Genomic DNA, 26,367 nt, shown 5'->3' with positions numbered 1-26,367 from the left:
AGCTATATTTTTAATCTTTCTAGTTTTCCATTTCTATTTAGATGATTTATATTTATATTTAAAAGGAACAGGATCATAACAAAATAACACCACTGCAAGTGTAACAAAAATATGTTGAAATCAAATGGTATGTTATTTGAAATCAATATGAAACAATGACACATGCATTTTATCCAATTTTTTTTATTTATTTAATTTTTCCCAATTGTCCAAATTAGTCTGTGATTTGCCTTATTGTCCAACAAATCATATTTATATACAAATATATGTGACTCTCAAATATGATTTAAATGGATCATTCCTCACTTGATGACGAATTATCCATTTAAATATTTGCAGAGTCCTAAACTTGATGCCAGTGAACTTATCAGCGGTTGGTTTTAAGAAAAAAAGCCCAAAAAATCCCCTATGAGCAAGCACTTGGCGACGGTGGGGAGGAAAAACTCCCTTTTAACAGGGAGAAACCTCCGACAGAACCAGGCTCAGGAAGGGGTGGCCATCTGTCGCTGCCGAGTGGGCTTAAAATGTTCACTGTCCATCCTCCTTCTGACAGGAACTTCCTACAGACCAGGTATGAAGGATGCCTGAGTGGACATACAAAACTCACAAGTTCCTGGCTCTCACGGCTCCTCTGCAGAGGGTTAGTCGAAGAAGGAGGGGCATCGCGAGGGGCGTCGGGGGACGGGGGACTGTGCCTCACTGCCCTCCCCTTCTCCAAGAAACCCGTCTTCAACCGAGCCGAGAGAGCGGGGAACTTGTGAGGTGTGCATGTCCTGGTGAGCCTCCACCGTTTTATGGGTGGGTGCAGCCTCGACTGTACAGAGACAGACCAGACCAGCTGCACCACACACACACACACACACACACACAGACAGACACACATATATACACACACACACACACACACACACACACAGACAGACATATACACACACGCACACATACATACATACACACACACACACACACACACACACACACATACATACATACATCTTACTATTAAAAAAATAAATAAAGTTAGGGTTCCTAACAATTAGCAATACAAGACATACATACACACATAAACATTACAAGACAAAAAAACAAGTGAAAGATATTTGCAATAAACAGACCTCAGTGCAAGAAAGTTACTTAACAGCAATTGAAGACATACATACACACATAAACATTATAAGACATAAAAACAAGTCAAAGATATTTGCAATAAACAGACCTCAGTGCAAGAAAGTTACTTACCAGCAATACAAGATATACATACAGACATAAACATTATAAGACATAAAAACAGGTCAAAGATATTTGCAACAAACAGACCTCAGTGCAAGAAAGTTACTTAAGAGCAATTGAAGACATAAGTACAAATATAAACATTATAAGACATAAAAACAGGTCAAAGATATTTGCAATAAACAGACCTCAGTGCAAGAAAGTTACTTAAGAGCAATTGAAGACATAAGTACAAATATAAACATTATAAGACATAAAAACAAGTCAAAGATATTTGCAATAAAAAGACCTCAGTGGAAGAAAGTTACTACCAGCAACACAAGACATAAGTACAAATATAAACATTATAAGACATAAAAACAAGTCAAAGATATTTGCAACAAACAGACCTCAGTGCAAGAAAGTTACTTAACAGCAATTGAAGACATACATACACACATAAACATTAAAAGACATAAAAACAAGTCAAAGATATTTGCAACAAACAGACCTCAGTGCAAGAAAGTTACTTACCAGCAATACCAGACATAAATACACACATAAACATTATAAGACATAAAAGCAAGTCAAAGATATTTGCAACAAACAGACCTCAGTGCAAGAAAGATACTTAACAGCAATTGAAGACATAAATACACACATAAACATTATAAAACATAAAAGCAAGTCAAAGATATTTGCAACAAACAGACCTCAGTGCAAGAAAGTTACTTACCAGCAATACAAGACATAAATACACACATAAACATTATAAGACATAAAAGCAAGTCAAAGATATTTGCAACAAACAGACCTCAGTGCAAGAAAGTTACTTACCAGCAATACAAGACATACGTACAAATATAAACATTATAAGACATAAAAACAGGTCAAAGATATTTGCAATAAACAGACCTCAGTGCAAGAAAGTTACTTAACAGCAATTGAAGACATACATACAGACATAAACATTATAAGACATAAAAACAGGTCAAAGATATTTGCAACAAACAGACCTCAGTGCAAGAAAGTTAATTGCCAGCAATACAAGACATAAATACACATTTAACAGCAATACAAGACATAAATACACATTTAACAGCAATACAAGACATAAATACACATTTAACAGCAATACAAGACATAAATACACACATAAACATTATAAGACAAAAAAACAGGTCAAAGATATTTGCAATAAACAGACCTAAGAGCAAGAAAGTTACTTAACAGCAATACAAGACATACATACAGACATAAACATTATAAGACATAAAAACAGGTCAAAGATATTTGCAATAAACAGACCTTAGTGCAAGAAAGTTACTTACCAGCAATACAAGACATAAATACACACATAAACATTATAAGACATAAAAAAAGGTCAAAGATATTTGCAACAAACAGACCTCAGTGCAAGAAAGTTACTTACCAGCAATACAAGATATAAGTACAAATATAAACATTATAAGACATAAAAACAGGTCAAAGATATTTGCAATAAACAGACCTAAGTGCAAGAAAGTTACTTACCAGCAATACAAGACATAAATACACACATAAACATTATAAGACATAAAAAAAGGTCAAAGATATTTGCAACAAACAGACCTCAGTGCAAGAAAGTTACTTACCAGCAATACAAGACATAAGTACAAATATAAACATTATAAGACATAAAAACAGGTCAAAGATATTTGCAACAAACAGACCTCAGTGCAAGAAAGTTACTTAAGAGCAATTGAAGACATACATACACACATAAACATTGAAAGACATAAAAACAAGTCAAAGATATACGCAATAAACAGACCTCAGTGCAAGAAAGTTACTTACCAGCAATACAAGACATAAGTACAAATATAAACATTATAAGACATAAAAACAGGTCAAAGATATTTGCAATAAACAGACCTCAGTGCAAGAAAGTTACTTACCAGCAATACAAGACATAAGTACAAATATAAACATTATAAGACATAAAAACAGGTCAAAGATATTTGCAACAAACAGACCTCAGTGCAAGAAAGTTACTTAAGAGCAATTGAAGACATACATACACACATAAACATTGAAAGACATAAAAACAAGTCAAAGATATACGCAATAAACAGACCTCAGTGCAAGAAAGTTACTTACCAGCAATACAAGACATAAGTACAAATATAAACATTATAAGACATAAAAACAGGTCAAAGATATTTGCAACAAACAGACCTCAGTGCAAGAAAGTTACTTACCAGCAATACAAGACATAAATACACATTTAACAGCAATACCAGACATAAATACACACATAAACATTACAAGACATAAAAACAGGTCAAAGATATTTGCAATAAACAGACCTCAGTGCAAGAAAGTTACTTACCAGCAATCCAAGACATACATACACACATAAACATTGAAAGACATAAAAACAAGTCAAAGATATTCGCAATAAACAGACCTCAGTGCAAGAAAGTTACTTACCAGCAATACAAGACATAAATACACATTTAACAGCAATACCAGACATAAATACACACATAAACATTATAAGACATAAAAGCAAGTCAAAGATATTTGCAATAAACAGACCTCAGTGCAAGAAAGTTACTTACCAGCAATACAAGACATAAGTACAAATATAAACATTATAAGACATAAAAACAGGTCAAAGATATTTGCAACAAACAGACCTCAGTGCAAGAAAGTTACTTACCAGCAATACAAGACATGAGTACAAATATAAACATTAGAAGACATAAAAACAGGTCAAAGATATTTGCAACAAACAGACCTCAGTGTAAGAAAGTTACTTACCAGCAATCCAAGACATACATACACACATAATCATTACAAGACATAAATACACACATAAACATTAGAAGACATAAAAAGAAGTCAAAGATATTTGCAACAAACAGACCTCAGTGTAAGAAAGTTACTTACCAGCAATACAAGACATAAATACACACATAAACATTACAAGACATAAAAACAGGTCAAAGATATTTGCAACAAACAGACCTCGGTGCAAGAAAGTTACTTACCAGCAATGCAACACATAAGTACAAATATAAACATTATAAGACATAAAAAAAGGGTCAAAGATATTTGCAATAAACAGACCTCAGTGCAAGAAAGTTACTTACCAGCAATGCAACACATAAGTACAAATATAAACATTACAAGACATAAAAACAGGTCAAAGATATTTGCAATAAACAGACCTCAGTGCAAGAAAGTTACTTACCAGCAATACAAGACATAAATACACACATAAACATTACAAGACATAAAAACAGGTCAAAGATATTTGCAATACACAGACCTCTGTGCAAGAAAGTTACTTAAGAGCAATTGAAGACATACATACACACATAAACATTGAAAGACATAAAAACAAGTCAAAGATATTCGCAATAAACAGACCTCAGTGCAAGAAAGTTACTTACCAGCAATACAAGACATAAATACACATTTAACAGCAATACCAGACATAAATACACACATAAACATTATAAGACATAAAAGCAAGTCAAAGATATTTGCAACAAACAGACCTCAGTGCAAGAAAGTTACTTACCAGCAATACAAGACATACATACACACATAATCATTACAAGACATAAATACACACATAAACATTAGAAGACATAAAAAGAAGTCAAAGATATTTGCAACAAACAGACCTCAGTGCAAGAAAGTTACTTACCAGCAATACAAGACATACATACACACATAATCATTACAAGACATAAATACACACATAAACATTAGAAGACATAAAAAGAAGTCAAAGATATTTGCAACAAACAGACCTCAGTGCAAGAAAGTTACTTAACAGCAATTGAAGACATAAATACACACATAAACATTACAAGACATAAAAACAGGTCAAAGATATTTGCAACAAACAGACCTCAGTGCAAGAAAGTTACTTACCAGCAATACAAGACATAAATACAAACATAAACATTACAAGACATAAAAACAGGTCAAAGATATTTGCAACAAACAGACCTCAGTGCAAGAAAGTTACTTAACAGCAATTGAAGACATAAATACACACATAAACATTACAAGACATAAAAACAGGTCAAAGATATTTGCAATAAACAGACCTCAGTGCAAGAAAGTTACTTACCAGCAATACAAGACATAAATACACACATAAACATTACAAGACATAAAAACAGGTCAAAGATATTTGCAATAAACAGACCTCAGTGCAAGAAAGTTACTTACCAGCAATACAAGACATAAATACACACATAAACATTACAAGACATAAAAACAGGTCAAAGATATTTGCAATACACAGACCTCAGTGCAAGAAAGTTACTTACCAGCAATCCAAGACATACATACACACATAATCATTACAAGACATAAATACACACATAAACATTAGAAGACATAAAAACAAGTCAAAGATATTTGCAACAAACAGACCTCAGTGCAAGAAAGTTACTTACCAGCAATACAAGATATAAGTACAAATATAAACATTATAAGACATAAAAACAGGTCAAAGATATTTGCAATAAACAGACCTAAGTGCAAGAAAGTTACTTACCAGCAATACAAGACATGAGTACAAATATAAACATTATAAGACATAAAAAAAGGGTCAAAGATATTTGCAATAAACAGACCTCAGTGCAAGAAAGTTACTCACGAGCAATGCAACACATAAGTACAAATATAAACATTATAAGACATAAAAGCAAGTCAAAGATATTTGCAACAAACAGACCTAAGTGCAAGAAAGTTACTTACCAGCAATTGAAGACATAAATACACACATAAACATTATAAGACATAAAAACAGGTCAAAGATATTTGCAACAAACAGACCTCAGTGCAAGAAAGTTACTTACCAGCAATACCAGACATAAATACACACATAAACATTATAAGACATAAAAGCAAGTCAAAGATATTTGCAATAAACAGACCTCAGTGCAAGAAAGTTACTTACCAGCAATACAAGACATAAGTACAAATATAAACATTATAAGACATAAAAACAGGTCAAAGATATTTGCAACAAACAGACCTCAGTGCAAGAAAGTTACTTACCAGCAATACAAGACATGAATACAAATATAAACATTAGAAGACATAAAAACAGGTCAAAGATATTTGCAACAAACAGACCTCAGTGTAAGAAAGTTACTTACCAGCAATCCAAGACATACATACACACATAATCATTACAAGACATAAATACACACATAAACATTAGAAGACATAAAAAGAAGTCAAAGATATTTGCAACAAACAGACCTCAGTGTAAGAAAGTTACTTACCAGCAATACAAGACATAAATACACACATAAACATTAGAAGACATAAAAAGAAGTCAAAGATATTTGCAACAAACAGACCTCAGTGTAAAAAAGTTACTTACCAGCAATACAAGACATAAATACACACATAAACATTACAAGACATAAAAACAGGTCAAAGATATTTGCAACAAACAGACCTCAGTGCAAGAAAGTTACTTACCAGCAATACAAGACATGAGTACAAATATAAACATTATAAGACATAAAAACAGGTCAAAGATATTTGCAATAAACAGACCTAAGTGCAAGAAAGTTACTTACCAGCAATACAAGACATGAGTACAAATATAAACATTATAAGACATAAAAAAAGGGTCAAAGATATTTGCAATAAACAGACCTCAGTGCAAGAAAGTTACTCACGAGCAATGCAACACATAAGTACAAATATAAACATTATAAGACATAAAAGCAAGTCAAAGATTTTTGCAACAAACAGACCTCAGTGCAAGAAAGTTACTTACCAGCAATTGAAGACATAAATACACACATAAACATTATAAGACATAAAAACAGGTCAAAGATATTTGCAACAAACAGACCTCAGTGCAAGAAAGTTACTTACCAGCAATACAAGACATAAATACACACATAAACATTACAAGACATAAAAACAAGGAAAAGATATTTGCAACAAACAGACCTCAGTGCAAGAAAGTTAATTACCAGCAATACAAGACATAAATACACATTTAACCGCAATACAAGACATAAATACACATTTAACAGCAATACAAGACATAAATACACATTTAACAGCAATACAAGACATAAATACACATTTAACAGCAATACAAGACATAAATACACATTTAACAGCAATACAAGACATAAAAACAGGTCAAAGATATTTGCAACAAACAGACCTCAGTGCAAGAAAGTTACTTACCAGCAATTGAAGACATAAATACACACATAAACATTATAAGACATAAAAACAGGTCAAAGATATTTGCAACAAACAGACCTCAGTGCAAGAAAGTTACTTAACAGCAATTGAAGACATACATACAGACATAAACAGTATAAGACATAAAAACAGGTCAAAGATATTTGCAATAAACAGACCTTAGTGCAAGAAAGTTACTTACCAGCAATACAAGACATAAGTACAAATATAAACATTATAAGACATAAAAACAGGTCAAAGATATTTGCAACAAACAGACCTCAGTGCAAGAAAGTTACTTACCAGCAATACAAGACATAAATACACACATAAACATTATAAGACATAAAAAAAGGTCAAAGATATTTGCAACAAACAGACCTCAGTGCAAGAAAGTTACTTACCAGCAATACAAGATATAAGTACAAATATAAACATTATAAGACATAAAAACAGGTCAAAGATATTTGCAATAAACAGACCTAAGTGCAAGAAAGTTACTTACCAGCAATACAAGACGTAAGTACAAATATAAACATTATAAGACATAAAAACAAGTCAAAGATATTTGCAACAAACAGACCTCAGTGCAAGAAAGTTACTTAAGAGCAATTGAAGACATACATACACACATAAACATTGAAAGACATAAAAACAAGTCAAAGATATACGCAATAAACAGACCTCAGTGCAAGAAAGTTACTTACCAGCAATACAAGACATAAATACACACATAAACATTATAAGACATAAAAGCAAGTCAAAGATATTTGCAACAAACAGACCTCAGTGCAAGAAAGTTACTTACCAGCAATACAAGACATAAATACACACATAAACATTACAAGACATAAAAACAGGTCAAAGATATTTGCAACAAACAGACCTCAGCGCAAGAAAGTTACTTACCAGCAATACAAGACATAAGTACAAATATAAACATTATAAGACATAAAAACAGGTCAAAGATATTTGCAACAAACAGACCTCAGTGCAAGAAAGTTACTTAACAGCAATTGAAGACATACATACAGACATAAACATTATAAGACATAAAAACAAGTCAAAGATATTTGCAACAAACAGACCTCAGTGCAAGAAAGTTACTTAAGAGCAATTGAAGACATACATACAGACATAAACATTGAAAGACATAAAAACAAGTCAAAGATATTCGCAATAAACAGACCTCAGTGCAAGAAAGTTACTTAACAGCAATTGAAGACATAAGTACAAATATAAACATTATAAGACATAAAAACAGGTCAAAGATATTTGCAATAAACAGACCTAAGTGCAAGAAAGTTACTTACCAGCAATACAACACATAAGTACAAATATAAACATTATAAGACATAAAAACAGGTCAAAGATATTTGCAACAAACAGACCTCAGTGCAAGAAAGTTACTTAAGAGCAATTGAAGACATACATACACACATAAACATTAAAAGACATAAAAACAAGTCAAAGATATTTGCAATAAACAGACCTCAGTGCAAGAAAGTTACTTACCAGCAATACAAGACATAAGTACAAATATAAACATTATAAGACATAAAAACAGGTCAAAGATATTTGCAATAAACAGACCTCAGTGCAAGAAAGTTACTTACCAGCAATCCAAGACATAAATACACACATAATCATTAGAAGACATAAATACACACATAAACATTAGAAGACATAAAAAAAGGTCAAAGATATTTGCAACAAACAGACCTCAGTGCAAGAAAGTTACTTACCAGCAATACAAGATATAAGTACAAATATAAACATTATAAGACATAAAAACAGGTCAAAGATATTTGCAATAAACAGACCTAAGTGCAAGAAAGTTACTTACCAGCAATACAAGACATAAGTACAAATATAAACATTATAAGACATAAAAACAAGTCAAAGATATTTGCAACAAACAGACCTCAGTGCAAGAAAGTTACTTACCAGCAATTGAAGACATGAATACACACATAAACATTATAAGACATAAAAACAAGTCAAAGATATTTGCAACAAACAGACCTCAGTGCAAGAAAGTTACTTACCAGCAATACAAGACATAAATACACACATAAACATTACAAGACATAAAAACAAGGAAAAGATATTTGCAACAAACAGACCTCAGTGCAAGAAAGTTAATTACCAGCAATACAAGACATAAATACACATTTAACCGCAATACAAGACATAAATACACATTTAACAGCAATACAAGACATAAATACACATTTAACAGCAATACAAGACATAAATACACATTTAACAGCAATACAAGACATAAATACACATTTAACAGCAATACAAGACATAAATACACACATAAACATTATAAGACATAAAAACAGGTCAAAGATATTTGCAACAAACAGACCTCAGTGCAAGAAAGTTACTTAACAGCAATTGAAGACATACATACAGACATAAACAGTATAAGACATAAAAACAGGTCAAAGATATTTGCAATAAACAGACCTTAGTGCAAGAAAGTTACTTACCAGCAATACAAGACATAAGTACAAATATAAACATTATAAGACATAAAAACAGGTCAAAGATATTTGCAACAAACAGACCTCAGTGCAAGAAAGTTACTTACCAGCAATACAAGACATAAATACACACATAAACATTATAAGACATAAAAAAAGGTCAAAGATATTTGCAACAAACAGACCTCAGTGCAAGAAAGTTACTTACCAGCAATACAAGATATAAGTACAAATATAAACATTATAAGACATAAAAACAGGTCAAAGATATTTGCAATAAACAGACCTAAGTGCAAGAAAGTTACTTACCAGCAATACAAGACGTAAGTACACACATAAACATTATAAGACATAAAAAAAGGTCAAAGATATTTGCAACAAACAGACCTCAGTGCAAGAAAGTTACTTACCAGCAATACAAGATATAAGTACAAATATAAACATTATAAGACATAAAAACAGGTCAAAGATATTTGCAATAAACAGACCTAAGTGCAAGAAAGTTACTTACCAGCAATACAAGACATAAATACACACATAAACATTATAAGACATAAAAAAAGGTCAAAGATATTTGCAACAAACAGACCTCAGTGCAAGAAAGTTACTTACCAGCAATACAAGATATAAGTACAAATATAAACATTATAAGACATAAAAACAGGTCAAAGATATTTGCAACAAACAGACCTCAGTGCAAGAAAGTTACTTAAGAGCAATTGAAGACATACATACACACATAAACATTGAAAGACATAAAAACAAGTCAAAGATATACGCAATAAACAGACCTCAGTGCAAGAAAGTTACTTACCAGCAATACAAGACATAAATACACACATAAACATTATAAGACATAAAAGCAAGTCAAAGATATTTGCAACAAACAGACCTCAGTGCAAGAAAGTTACTTACCAGCAATACAAGACATAAATACACACATAAACATTACAAGACATAAAAACAGGTCAAAGATATTTGCAACAAACAGACCTCAGCGCAAGAAAGTTACTTACCAGCAATACAAGACATAAGTACAAATATAAACATTATAAGACATAAAAACAGGTCAAAGATATTTGCAACAAACAGACCTCAGTGCAAGAAAGTTACTTAACAGCAATTGAAGACATACATACAGACATAAACATTATAAGACATAAAAACAAGTCAAAGATATTTGCAACAAACAGACCTCAGTGCAAGAAAGTTACTTAAGAGCAATTGAAGACATACATACACACATAAACATTGAAAGACATAAAAACAAGTCAAAGATATTCGCAATAAACAGACCTCAGTGCAAGAAAGTTACTTAACAGCAATTGAAGACATAAGTACAAATATAAACATTATAAGACATAAAAACAGGTCAAAGATATTTGCAATAAACAGACCTAAGTGCAAGAAAGTTACTTACCAGCAATACAACACATAAGTACAAATATAAACATTATAAGACATAAAAACAGGTCAAAGATATTTGCAACAAACAGACCTCAGTGCAAGAAAGTTACTTAAGAGCAATTGAAGACATACATACACACATAAACATTAAAAGACATAAAAACAAGTCAAAGATATTTGCAATAAACAGACCTCAGTGCAAGAAAGTTACTTACCAGCAATACAAGACATAAGTACAAATATAAACATTATAAGACATAAAAACAGGTCAAAGATATTTGCAATAAACAGACCTCAGTGCAAGAAAGTTACTTACCAGCAATCCAAGACATAAATACACACATAATCATTAGAAGACATAAATACACACATAAACATTAGAAGACATAAAAAAAGGTCAAAGATATTTGCAACAAACAGACCTCAGTGCAAGAAAGTTACTTACCAGCAATACAAGATATAAGTACAAATATAAACATTATAAGACATAAAAACAGGTCAAAGATATTTGCAATAAACAGACCTAAGTGCAAGAAAGTTACTTACCAGCAATACAAGACATAAGTACAAATATAAACATTATAAGACATAAAAACAAGGCAAAGATATTTGCAACAAACAGACCTCAGTGCAAGAAAGTTACTTACCAGCAATACAAGATATAAGTACAAATATAAACATTATAAGACATAAAAACAGGTCAAAGATATTTGCAATAAACAGACCTAAGTGCAAGAAAGTTACTTACCAGCAATACAAGACATAAGTACAAATATAAACATTATAAGACATAAAAACAAGTCAAAGATATTTGCAACAAACAGACCTCAGTGCAAGAAAGTTACTTAAGAGCAATTGAAGACATACATACACACATAAACATTGAAAGACATAAAAACAAGTCAAAGATATACGCAATAAACAGACCTCAGTGCAAGAAAGTTACTTACCAGCAATACAAGACATAAATACACACATAAACATTACAAGACATAAAAACAGGTCAAAGATATTTGCAATAAACAGACCTAAGTGCAAGAAAGTTACTTACCAGCAATACAAGACATAAGTACAAATATAAACATTATAAGACATAAAAACAAGTCAAAGATATTTGCAACAAACAGACCTCAGTGCAAGAAAGTTACTTACCAGCAATACAAGACATAAATACACACATAAACATTATAAAACATAAAAACAAGTCAAAGATATTTGCAACAAACAGACCTCAGTGCAAGAAAGTTACTTACCAGCAATGCAACACATAAGTACAAATATAAACATTATAAGACATAAAAGCAAGTCAAAGATATTTCCAACAAACAGACCTCAGCGCAAGAAAGTTACTTACCAGCAATACAAGACATACATACACACATAATCATTACAAGACATAAATACACACATAAACATTAGAAGACATAAAAACAAGTCAAAGATATTTGCAATACACAGACCTCAGTGCAAGAAAGTTACTTACCAGCAATCCAAGACATACATACACACATAATCATTACAAGACATAAATACACACATAAACATTAGAAGACATAAAAACAAGTCAAAGATATTTGCAACAAACAGACCTCAGTGCAAGAAAGTTACTTACCAGCAATACAAGATATAAGTACAAATATAAACATTATAAGACATAAAAACAGGTCAAAGATATTTGCAATAAACAGACCTAAGTGCAAGAAAGTTACTTACCAGCAATACAAGACATAAGTACAAATATAAACATTATAAGACATAAAAACAGGTCAAAGATATTTGCAACAAAAAGACCTCAGTGCAAGAAAGTTACTTACCAGCAATACAAGATATAAGTACAAATATAAACATTATAAGACATAAAAACAGGTCAAAGATATTTGCAATAAACAGACCTAAGTGCAAGAAAGTTACTTACCAGCAACACAACACATAAGTACAAATATAAACATTATAAGACATAAAAACAGGTCAAAGATATTTGCAACAAACAGACCTCAGTGCAAGACAGTTACTTAAGAGCAATTGAAGACATACATACACACATAAACATTAAAAGACATAAAAACAAGTCAAAGATATTTGCAATAAACAGACCTCAGAGCAAGAAAGTTACTTACCAGCAATACAAGACATAAGTACAAATATAAACATTATAAGACATACATACACACATAAACATTATAAGACATAAAAACAAGTCAAAGATATTTGTGACAAACAGACCTCAGTGCAAGAAAGTTACTTACCAGCAATTGAAGACATACATACACATTTAACAGCAATACAAGACATAAATACACACATAAACATTACAAGACATAAAAACAAGTCAAAGATATTTGCAATAAACAGACCTCAGTGCAAGAAAGTTACTTACCAGCAATACAAGACATAAGTACAAATATAAACATTATAAGACATAAAAACAGGTAAAAGATATTTGCAACAAACAGACCTCAGTGCAAGAAAGTTACTTACCAGCAATACAAGACATACATACACACATAATCATTACAAGACATAAATACACACATAAACATTTGAAGACATAAAAACAAGTCAAAGATAATTGCAACAAACAGACCTCAGTGCAAGACAGTTACTTACCAGCAATCCAAGACATACATACACACATAATCATTACAAGACATAAATACACACATAAACATTATAAGACATAAAAACAGGTCAAAGATATTTGCAACAAACAGACCTCAGTGCAAGAAAGTTACTTAACAGCAATTGAAGAAATACATACAGACATAAACATTATAAGACATAAAAACAGGTCAAAGATATTTGCAACAAACAGACCTCAGTGCAAGAAAGTTACTTACCAGCTATACAAGACATAAATACACACATAAACATTATAAGGCATAAAAACAAGTCAAAGATATTTGCAATAAACAGACCTCAGTGCAAGAAAGTTACTTACCAGCAATGCAACACATAAGTACAAATATAAACATTATAAGACATAAAAGCAAGTCAAAGATATTTCCAACAAACAGACCTCAGCGCAAGAAAGTTACTTACCAGCAATACAAGACATACATACACACATAATCATTACAAGACATAAAAACAAGTCAAAGATATTTGCAACAAACAGACCTCAGTGCAAGAAAGTTACTTACCAGCAATACAAGATATAAGTACAAATATAAACATTATAAGACATAAAAACAGGTCAAAGATATTTGCAATAAACAGACCTAAGTGCAAGAAAGTTACTTACCAGCAATACAAGACATAAGTACAAATATAAACATTATAAGACATAAAAACAGGTCAAAGATATTTGCAACAAAAAGACCTCAGTGCAAGAAAGTTACTTACCAGCAATACAAGATATAAGTACAAATATAAACATTATAAGACATAAAAACAGGTCAAAGATATTTGCAATAAACAGACCTAAGTGCAAGAAAGTTACTTACCAGCAATACAAGATATAAGTACAAATATAAACATTATAAGACATAAAAACAGGTCAAAGATATTTGCAATAAACAGACCTAAGTGCAAGAAAGTTACTTAAGAGCAATTGAAGACATACATACACACATAAACATTAAAAGACATAAAAACAAGTCAAAGATATTTGCAATAAACAGACCTAAGTGCAAGAAAGTTACTTACCAGCAACACAACACATAAGTACAAATATAAACATTATAAGACATAAAAACAGGTCAAAGATATTTGCAACAAACAGACCTCAGTGCAAGACAGTTACTTAAGAGCAATTGAAGACATACATACACACATAAACATTAAAAGACATAAAAACAGGTCAAAGATATTTGCAATAAACAGACCTAAGTGCAAGAAAGTTACTTACCAGCAACACAACACATAAGTACAAATATAAACATTATAAGACATAAAAACAGGTCAAAGATATTTGCAACAAACAGACCTCAGTGCAAGACAGTTACTTAAGAGCAATTGAAGACATACATACACACATAAACATTAAAAGACATAAAAACAAGTCAAAGATATTTGCAATAAACAGACCTCAGTGCAAGAAAGTTACTTACCAGCAATACAAGACATAAGTACAAATATAAACATTATAAGACATACATACACACATAAACATTATAAGACATAAAAACAAGTCAAAGATATTTGTGACAAACAGACCTCAGTGCAAGAAAGTTACTTACCAGCAATTGAAGACATACATACACATTTAACAGCAATACAAGACATAAATACACACATAAACATTACAAGACATAAAAACAAGTCAAAGATATTTGCAATAAACAGACCTCAGTGCAAGAAAGTTACTTACCAGCAATACAAGACATAAGTACAAATATAAACATTATAAGACATAAAAACAGGTAAAAGATATTTGCAACAAACAGACCTCAGTGCAAGAAAGTTACTTACCAGCAATACAAGACATACATACACACATAATCATTACAAGACATAAATACACACATAAACATTTGAAGACATAAAAACAAGTCAAAGATAATTGCAACAAACAGACCTCAGTGCAAGACAGTTACTTACCAGCAATCCAAGACATACATACACACATAATCATTACAAGACATAAATACACACATAAACATTATAAGACATAAAAACAGGTCAAAGATATTTGCAACAAACAGACCTCAGTGCAAGAAAGTTACTTACCAGCAATTGAAGACATAAGTACAAATATAAACATTATAAGACATAAAAACAGGTCAAAGATATTTGCAACAAACAGACCTCAGTGCAAGAAAGTTACTTAACAGCAATTGAAGAAATACATACAGACATAAACATTATAAGACATAAAAACAAGGCAAAGATATTTGCGACAAACAGACCTCAGTGCAAGAAAGTTACTTACCAGCAATACAAGACATAAATACACACATAAACATTATAAGACATAAAAACAAGTCAAAGATATTTGCAATAAACAGACCTCAGTGCAAGAAAGTTACTTACCAGCAATTGAAGACATAAATACACACATAAACATTACAAGACATAAAAACAAGGCAAAGATATTTGCGACAAACAGACCTCAGTGCAAGAAAGTTAATTACCAGCAATACAAGACATAAATACACATTTAATAGCAATACAAGACATAAATACACACATAAACATTATAAGACATAAAAACAAGTCAAAGATATTTGCAATAAACAGACCTCAGTGCAAGAAAGTTACTTACCAGCAATTGAAGACATAAATACACACATAAACATTATAAGACATAAAAACAGGTCAAAGATATTTGCAACAAACAGACCTCAGTGCAAGAAAGTTACTTACCAGCAATACAAGACATAAATACACACATAAACATTACAAGACATAAAAACAAGGCAAAGATATTTGCGACAAACAGACCTCTGTGCAAGAAAGTTACTTACCAGCAATTGAAGACATACATACACATTTAACAGCAATACAAGACATAAATACACACATAAACATTACAAGACATAAAAACAAGTCAAAGATATTTGGAATAAACAGACCTCAGTGCAAAAAAGTTACTTACCAGCAGTACAAGACATAAATACACATATAAACATTATAAGACATAAATACACACATAAACATTACAAGGCATAAAAACAAGTCAAAGATATTTGCAATAAACAGACCTCAAAGCAATAAAATGACTTTCCAGCATTGATTCCTCATTTTCAGGGAGGGTTTTTTCATCTTGCACTTCGCTGACACGCATCAGCATCCAGTTCTTTATGAGAAAAGGGGAAGACTGAGTGAGGGATATACTCACCGTCACCGACACGCTGGGCATCAGTTTCCTGTGCTTCATCAGAAGAGATGGCGTTCGGGAGACTGTCATCCAGGATCCTGATGACTTGAGGAAGGCCTTCTTCTGCAGGACGCTCAACCACATAGTCAAGACAGTCTGTAAGGAAACAAGTTTAAAATAACATTAGGAATGTAATAAACAGCCAGTGCTAAAGCAACAGACCTACATTTATTAGTTTGAGCAGATGATGACAGAAGAGCATTTTAGGCTACATTTATGTCAGACTGAGTGACACTTCGACTTTTTCATGTGAGATCAAAAGATGTCAACTAAGTTCACATCATTAAGTGAAGCATCCATTTTTAATAGAAGAGCACCAAACCTCCACCAAGGCAGCTCACTCTGTGCACACTACACTTTTATGGTAACACTATTTTATTTTGTATACATTCATTTTGTTTTATTTGTCCTTTTTAAACCTTTATGCAAACACTACGTTGGAGTAGGTAATGGATAATAGGTACTCATTTGTAAATAACTGGACATAAATAGCTTGTTACATAAATATACTACAGGAAATGTATAACTAACTAGGTAGCTCATTCTCTTATTTATTTATTTATTTATTACAATTCTTTCATTAACAATGTAACACATTTTGAAACAGCATCAGAGGTTTAATGTACCAATTTCATGTCCTAAATGTTCCCAATACAAACAAAGGCAGTGGAACTCCAAGCACATATTTTTTAAAATAAAACACAAAATAAAACACACACATAAAGGTTTAACTTCATGATTATTTTGACTATGCTTAATGTTTTCAATATTATTTTTATATTATTTTGTTTTGATTATTTTTTTTATCACTGCGTTATGTAGCTGGGAAAAAACGTTATAGTTTACCTAATGAAGCTTTTGATCCAGAGAAGAAAATGATGTCAGGAGCTACAGGGGATCTGGTGTGTTCACCTGCATGTTCTATCATTGTGACAAAATGCTGTTACCATAGAAACTGATTTTATTTTTATTCTTTTTTTGGGGAGTATTTTACTAATCTTTGTCCATTAAGCTAGTTTAACCATTTTATTGGGGGGCAGTGTCAAATTTGAAGCCTTCAATCAAAGTAACACCTTTTTTCACATTCATAGGCCAGTCGGTAATAAATTCTACAGCTGTCCCGCAAAATTTAAAGCATACAAACTATTTACCGGGAAAAATCTTGGAATACACATATTTTGATCACATTAAAAATTTGATATTCACACTGGAACTTGTTAAATTATTATAGTTGTCTAGTGACTCTTAAAATAATTGAAGAATCTTTGAAACGTACCAGCCAGGTGACTTTCAATGAGTCCGGATCCATGATGAGCCAGCCAGCTTTGCTGTTATGACGAAACACAAGTACAAACGACTCAAAGAAGTCGTTTGTACTGTCGCTTTCTAGTAAATTCCGCTTTCTGTAGAAATATTCTCCAAAAGTTATCTTTCCACAAGCTGAGTTTGGAGCAGGTCAAGACAAGTTCACGAGCCAGCACAAAAGAACGAATGGAACGTTGTGGAAGTGCATTTAAACACTCGCCTTGGTTACGGTTGCCAACTGCGTGTGCACGTAATAAAACTATAAGAATGGAGCTCACTGCAATGTAATTTACAGTTAATTTATGGTCATTTATAGTTACTGCCTTATCACCCTTTATGTGGGATGTAATATAAGCACGTAGGTATAGGTATATCCAGAAATAAACATAGATATTAGAAAGCAGCAAATCCGTAACTGAGATGTTTGCTTGAGTGAATAACATTAGCATATAGCTCATGGTAATATTACATCTTCACATTTTTCTTATCGAAGCTAACAATAACTTAGCGTTCTCGCTACTCACCATGCTGTAAAACAGGTATATGTTAGCAATGACAACATTTAACAGATATTAAAATGCTAGCCGCGCTAATTAGCCTTAGGATTGCTTGAGGTCTTGTTTTCAGCTCTAGTGGTCATAAGCGAACTTAGGCCTGTGCCAACCTTGAGCACGAACATCAATCTTGTAAAGCTCACTATTAAACTGACAAAAAGCCTTAGAGCCTAGAAACTATGATACTTACAACTCTGCTATGTTTGTGTCATAGCATATAGCAAGACCCCATAACGATAACTGACCTTTGACCTCTTCTCAAGATTAATCTTCAGGTCAAAGAGATAATGCTATATACAGCTATTTTAACACTATGTTTCTTACTGCCATTGTCTGACATAATATCCTTGAATCTTTTTCTAATTCAACACTTAATATAAACACTGTATGTTTATTTAAAAATTAAGAATTAAAAACGCTCCTTGTAATGCCAACTTTTGTTTTCAAATGTAAATAAAGTATATCAACTAACATACTGGACACTGTTCTGCTGAACAACACACATATTACGAATATTGTAGCTGGTGTTTTTTAGTAATTTATTATTTTATTTGTCATACAATTTAAAACTTTAATAACCTTTTCAATAAAACAAAGTATCAGATGTAATTATTCTGAAACTAAGTCTAAGCTTCCCATAACTTTTTATTGCAAGTTACATTACTGACATAATAAACATAAAATGTTTGTATTGTTCATCCACAAGTGCAGTCTCTGGCTCAAACAACACAGAAGCTTGGTGTGTTTGTTTCTCAGTCCAGGCATTACTGCTTGAATGCCTGTCATGAATTTAGGTAATTCAAATGCAATTGCCTAAAGAAAGTCTTTTACATTGTCCCAACTTCCCTTAAGCTGTACTGGGCTGGAGATGCAATGAAAGTAAAGAAGAGAAAACAATGTACAACGAGGGAAAAAAATAACCAACTATATACATGGTGTATGCGTAAGAAACATTGAAACAGAAACATTGTGGGTGTATACAAGGGCAGTTATATAATAAAATAAATAGGGGTGAAATGGTAAATGGTCTGTATTTGTATAGCGCTTTTCTAGTCCCTAAGGACCCCAAAACACTATACATCCAGTCATCCACCCATTCACACACTGGTGATGGCAAGCTACATTGTAGCCACAGCCACCCTGGGACGCACTGACAGAGGCGAGGCTGCCGGACACTGGCGCCACCGGGCCTTCTGACCACCACCAGTAGGCAACAGGTGAAGTGTCTTGCCCAAGGACACGACGACCGAGCCTGTCTAAGCCAGGTCTCGAACCGGCAACCTTCCGATTACAAGGCGACCTCCCAACTCTTGAGCCACGATCGCTGGCTGGATGGAGGGGCTATGGTTGTTTAGGGTGGTAATACCACTGAGATACCACTGAGACCAAAATATTGCACAGGACCATAAATATTGCACACACTAGAGATATGGCACATGAGCCTAAAATATTGCACAAAACATGGAAAGACTGAGATATTGCACATAGCTAATCAATAGCAGCATCACAGTGGATGAACTGGGGAAGTCAGTTCATACTTTTAGTTTGCATTAAGAGTTCTGACAGCACATGGGAAGAAGCTGTTCTTATTTTCTTCAATCAGTAATGAATAGTAAGATGTTCTAGCTTTATGGAGGGCTTTTTTAATAAAGCAGGCTAAATGATGATCTACTACATTTTTGCACACCATTTCATCTCCAGCTTACGAGTTATCTGTTAAATGTTCCGTTTCTATGTCGTATGTTAAAACAAGATCTAGAGTGTGATTAAAGTGGTGGGGGGGCTTATTTTACTTTTTGAGAGAAGCCAGTTGAGTCTGATAACAGATTACACGCTGTCATTTTGAGCAATACAAATAATAAAACATTTTAACTGTCAGATAATTTCAAATGCAACAAACATCAGTATCATTATTTCATATTCTGTATAGTTTTTCATATTTATATCCTGTTCATAGCTTGTACTCACTACAGCCTGTACATACTTATAGTTATAGAATATTCACAACATACTTCATACCGTGTACATTATAACATACCATAATAGACCCATTTCTGTAATATACTTACATATCTATCCATCCATCCATTCGCTTATCCTTTTCAGGGTCGCGGGAGGCGCTGGAGCCTATCCCAGCTGTCATAGGGCGAAAGGCGGGGTACAACCTGGACAGGTCGCCAGTCTGTCGCAGGGCCAACACACAGGGACAGACAACCATTCACACCTAGTGGCAATTTGAATTATCCAATTAACCTATCCCCACAAGCTGCATGTCTTTGGACAGTGGGAGGAAGCCGGAGTACCCGGAGAGAACCCACGCAAACACGGGGAGAACATGCAAACTCCACACAGAAAGACCCCAGCCTGATGTTGGAATTGAACTCAGGACCTTCTTGCTGTGCGGCAACAGTGCTAACCACCGTGCCACCGTGCTGCCTCTTTTTTTTTTTTACCCATTCACACACACATTCACACACTGGTGATGGCAAGCTACATTGTAGCCACATATCTATATTATTGCTATTATATATTGTAATATATCTATATCACTAAAGCACTTCTGGATGGATGCAAACTGCATTTCGTTGCCCTGTACCTGTGCATGTGCAATGACAATAAAGTTGAATTCTAATTCTAATTCTAATTCTAAACACGAGCCCCACCCCCCACCCCCATCCCTATGTGATTGTGGAATATATATGCAGATGATGTTGTTTTGGTCCTGTCAAATCCTGAGCGATCTGTTCCTGTACTATTAGATCTGGTGAGGTTGTTTGTTATACAATTAACTGGTAGAAGATTGAGTTTGTGGCTTTAACTGCAAACCTGGATGTTGATTTCTTGAAAACTTTGCTTTTTAAAATTACAGACAGTAATAATTAAATGCACTTAAGAACAGGACGCAGCAACACTACATATGAGCGGGTGGAGGGAGGTTTGGGGTCTTCACTCACCCCCGTTCTGTTAACCGTCTGGGCAGGGGGACTGGGAGGAGGTGCTGGCCGTCAGATTGGGGTCTGGGATGCGGGGCCTCCCTGCTGCTGCAGATAAGGAGGCGGTTTGCTTTCCTCCACCCCAGAGAGAAGGGTTACATCTCCTGGGTCCGGGTCCGGTTTGCCCCTCTGAGGGCGGGGGTACCTGGACCTGAGATATAGAGTTAGACTCTTTGTGTCTGTCTCCACGTCGGGTGAGTTTGTGTATATGGGGGTGGGAATGCACCGTCTGTGTTTATATGTCAGCTTGGGTCTTAGACTCCACCTCTCTGGGAACATCTCAGGCTCTCCGAGGTTTGGAGGCCTATCTCCCCTCACTGCACTCCCTGCCAGTGGCTGATGCCCTCAGACGTTGGTGTGTTGGTGGTTCTTGGTGTCTGGGGCTAAGCGCTCATGTATGTGCCGACTCACTCCTGGTGGCCAACTGGCAGGGCCTGGTGCCCGTGGCCCGGCTGGGCCCCTTCCGGGAGGTGGGGTGCACTCAGGCCTCTAGCCTCTGGGCCTGAGGCCCAATTCTCTCTGGCACAGCTGGCTGCCGGCAGATCCCGCGGGCACGCCACTGCAACTCCCTCTGGCCTCTGCTCTGTGGCTGCTGGGTGACCTCTCGTTTAGGGCTCTCCTCAGCTCTTCCCAGGAGGGTGGCACGGTTGCACCCCTGGTGGTCCTCCTTGGGTCCTCGTATTCTGGGGCCTCTGAATGTCTGGGGGCTCCCCACACTCCCTAGCAGATCGTTACATGGAGAAACCTTTTGAATACAAGCATGCTGATCCACACAGGTGTGCACACAAGTGTGCACACAGGCGGACACACGGGTTTTCACAGACACAAACTACACCTTTCTTGGCTGCTACCTCAAAGCACATTGTGCGCTGTCGATCTTGCGTACCTTTCTCACCATCTCTTCTCCCCTCTATTTTTCTTTCTCCCCCTCTCTTTCTTTCATTCTTTCTCCCTGTCTTATCCCCCAGTCATGTCTGTCCCGTCTGTAACAACCGAAAATCAAATCAAATAAATACATATTTATAATTTAAAAAGAAAGAAAGAAAGAAAATATTTTTGGCAGACGATCACTTTTTGGAGTGAATATTTGTCGACATTATGACTCTTCCGACAGAGCAGTACAGCTGTATTCATAGAGTGTGTGTCTGTGTGCAGTCATGTCATGCCACCAAGCCGGGCATGTTGAATGTCCACCTGGTCCCGCACACACATGATGACGTTGGCTGGCTCAAGACTGTGGACCAGTACTTCTATGGAGGTCAGTGTGACACATACAGAAAAAACACTGTGAAGCTATTAGCCAACCTCCTGCTCTGTGTTTACTCTGTCAAATGTTTGCATATGTTTCTATTTACTCTAGTAGTTCTGCTGATGCAAGTTAATCTGCTCTATTGACTGGTACTAAATATCTTCCTGATTGCTGCTACAAGTGATTGTGGGTCTTGTGACCAGCAGCGTTATCCTCCTGCTTTAAAGCCCTATGATGTGTTTTAATGGTGGTTCATTCACATGATCTCTGGATTTGATTTGAATGTGAACTGGAGTGACAGCCATCACTCATGTTCGAACTACTGTCTGTTGTTGGGGCTGTGCGAAATGTGGAAATGTATCTTTTTTTTTCTTTTTTTTTTGTGTCCTGTCTGGCACTGTAGCAATCAGAATTATTGTCTGAAGGCCAAGAAAAATGCCCAACAGATTTACTTTCCCAAGTGGGCCTTTTGCTATACTGGCCCACTTGATTGTCATAGTTTATTTGATCTTTATTAGTTATTTTTATTCTAAGATATTGTAATCAGACCAGACTGGACTCGGGGATGGGAAAGAAAAACAAGAAGAAAAGTTCAGAAGAAAGTTAACAGAAGGAGAGGGAAAGAAAAAGGAGAAAAGAGATAGAGAGAAAAGACAATGAAAATCTGCTGCATCACCTTTTTTTTCTCTTTTTCTTTTCCTGGATCACCTGTTGAGAAAGAAAAAAGAAAACAAGCAGAAGAAGACTAGAGCAATAGAATAAACAACATCACGATGATCTATGGGAATATAACAGTAAATACTAAATGTTAAACAATTTTTGTGCAGCACGTAAGATCGACAGCACACAGTGTGCTTTAAGGTAGGAGCCAAAAAGGGTGTAGTTTGTGTGTGTGAGCACTCGTGTGTACACCTGTGAGCATGAGCGCGCTTGTTTTTAAAAGGTTCCTTCATGTAATGATCTGCTAGAGGGTGTGGGGAGCCACAGCCCCGTCCTCCAGGGCATGAAGCAGGTATGGAGGAGATCAAGACTCCAGACATCCAGAGGCCCTCAGAGCACAAGAGACCAAGGAAGACCAACAGAGGGGCAGCTGTGCCACTATCCCAGAAAGAGCTGAGGAGAGCCCCAGATGAGGGGTCACTCAGCAGCTGTGGAGCAGAAGCCAGGGGGGTTTGCAGTGACCTGCCCGTGAGCTCCGCCGGCAGCCAGCTGCGCCAGAGTGACCGAGCCCCAGGCCGAGAGGCCGAGGGCACCCCACCCCCGAAGTGGCCCGAGCCACTGTCGAAATGTACCAGAAGACGATATTAAAACACCTTCGTTTAATTTTATACTCTGTCGTGTATTTCACGCTGCCTCATAATGTACTGTTTACTGCAACAGTTTACTTCTTCATTGCTTTAGAGTTTTATGCTTTTAGTGCAATTGATTGTCGAGCTTGCATATTTTAATGTCACATGTTGTTTATAGTAAGTTGTAAGGCCAGGTGTTGTGCAGGTGACCATCATCTGATATTGATTTCCAGTCTGGGTTAATATGTAAGCAGAACTCATCTGCACTGAGGGTGGTTTGTTTGGGCATATGCATGAATGCAGATGAGCACATATACTTTCTTGCTGTTAAGATACGTTAGTGTAAATAAATATTTTTCAAACTGTGACACACAGCAACTAAATTCTGACCACTTCTTGAAGCATTGACAAAATAACGTCTCTTTTGTCCTAAATCTGTGCACATTTGTGCGCGTAGATCGTAATGACATCCAGCACGCTGGTGTTCAGTACATCCTGGACTCAGTTGTGGATCAGTTGTGGAAGAATCCAGATAGGAGGTTCATCTATGTGGAGACGGCCTTTTTCTACCACTGGTGGAAGAGTCAGAGCTCCAGCATGCAGCAGACAGTCAAACAGCTGGTTAATGAAGGTAAATACCCATTCAGTACTATACAGCTGCGTTAAGTGTTTCAGTGCATCCTTACCAAAAGCTGCTCCTCCCGCAGGCCGTCTGGAATTTGTGAATGGTGGTTGGTGTATGAGCGACGAGGCTGCCACACACTACAGCGCCGTCATTGACCAGATGACCATTGGTCTGAGGTTCCTTAATGAGACTTTTGGAGCCTGTGGCCGTCCCCGCGTCGCCTGGCACATCGACCCCCTTGGCCACGCCCGGGAACACGCCTCCATGTTTGCACAGGTAGCATAGCTCTTTATGTTTATTCTTCGAGTTTTGCACGAGTCACACTTCAGAATTGCTCAGCTCATTCACTGTCACACTTTCAAACGTTGGCCATGTTTAATATCAGCAGTATAGGGCAGAATAGAAGGATGAGCATAATTGGTCACCTTAAGGAAGGCCTGATTTCTAGTGAGACTTAAAATGGGAGAATTTATCAGTTAAAGAAGAGAGTTGAGGCTAATTAGAGTTAGAAGGTAGCACTCACGTCGAGAAAGACTCTCCGTTTTCTCATTACAAATTTTTGGCTGTATCGTCATTATCAGATTTGCTGCTCTGCAATGAATCAAATGGGCTTATTTCCAGAATGCTGCATTATTACATGAAGGCACACTTTAGTTCACTGGCTTTCCATTTGACTTTCCTTTAACCATTAACTGTCTGTCTTTTGCTGCAGATGGGATTCGATGGCTTCTTCTTTGGTCGTCTAGACTATCAAGACCGGGCTCGCAGGATGAGGAATAAGGAGCAGGAGCTTCTATGGAGAGCCTCCGACAGCCTCACTCCTCCAATGGCTGACCTCTTTACTGGTATGCAAAGTTTCTTTCTTCATCCCTTTATGTTAATGACTTCTGGACTCAGCAACAGGACGGTGTCACATTATTTTTTAACCGCTTGCCCCCGTTAACCAACAGGGATCCTTCCTAATGGCTACAACCCTCCTGAGGGCTTCTGCTGGGACCAGCTCTGCAGTGACCCACCTATCAGAGACGATCCTGATCTTGAAGACTATAATGTTGATGATGTGGTGGGACGCTTCCTCGTCATCGCCAACAGTCAGGTTGGACACAACTCCACACTGGCGCACAGAGACACTGATTTATCAGTCACGTGGTGTTCTTAACACCGCATGTTTAACTAACACTACGAAAAAAAT

At 35.2% G+C, this 26,367-nt stretch overlaps 1 protein-coding gene across 1 annotated transcript; it reads left to right on the top strand.

Annotated features, from left to right (window-relative positions):
• The first annotated feature begins 23,076 nt into the window (after positions 1-23,076).
• LOC146667040 (lysosomal alpha-mannosidase-like) lies at positions 23,077-26,367 on the top strand. The gene is made up of 5 exons (XM_085408416.1): positions 23,077-23,270; positions 25,008-25,181; positions 25,258-25,451; positions 25,888-26,020; positions 26,126-26,367. The coding sequence occupies exons 1-5, from the start codon at positions 23,111-23,113 to the stop codon at positions 26,332-26,334; spliced, it is 870 nt and encodes a 289-aa protein (XP_085264542.1). The 5' UTR covers positions 23,077-23,110; the 3' UTR covers positions 26,335-26,367.

Source organism: Rhamphochromis longiceps, linkage group LG6 (genome assembly GCF_057381845.1).
Source record: "Rhamphochromis longiceps isolate RC_006_pf linkage group LG6, R_longiceps_female_GT1.1, whole genome shotgun sequence".
NCBI classification, from domain to species: domain Eukaryota; kingdom Metazoa; phylum Chordata; class Actinopteri; order Cichliformes; family Cichlidae; genus Rhamphochromis; species Rhamphochromis longiceps.
This window is presented reverse-complemented; position numbering and strand designations above follow the sequence as displayed.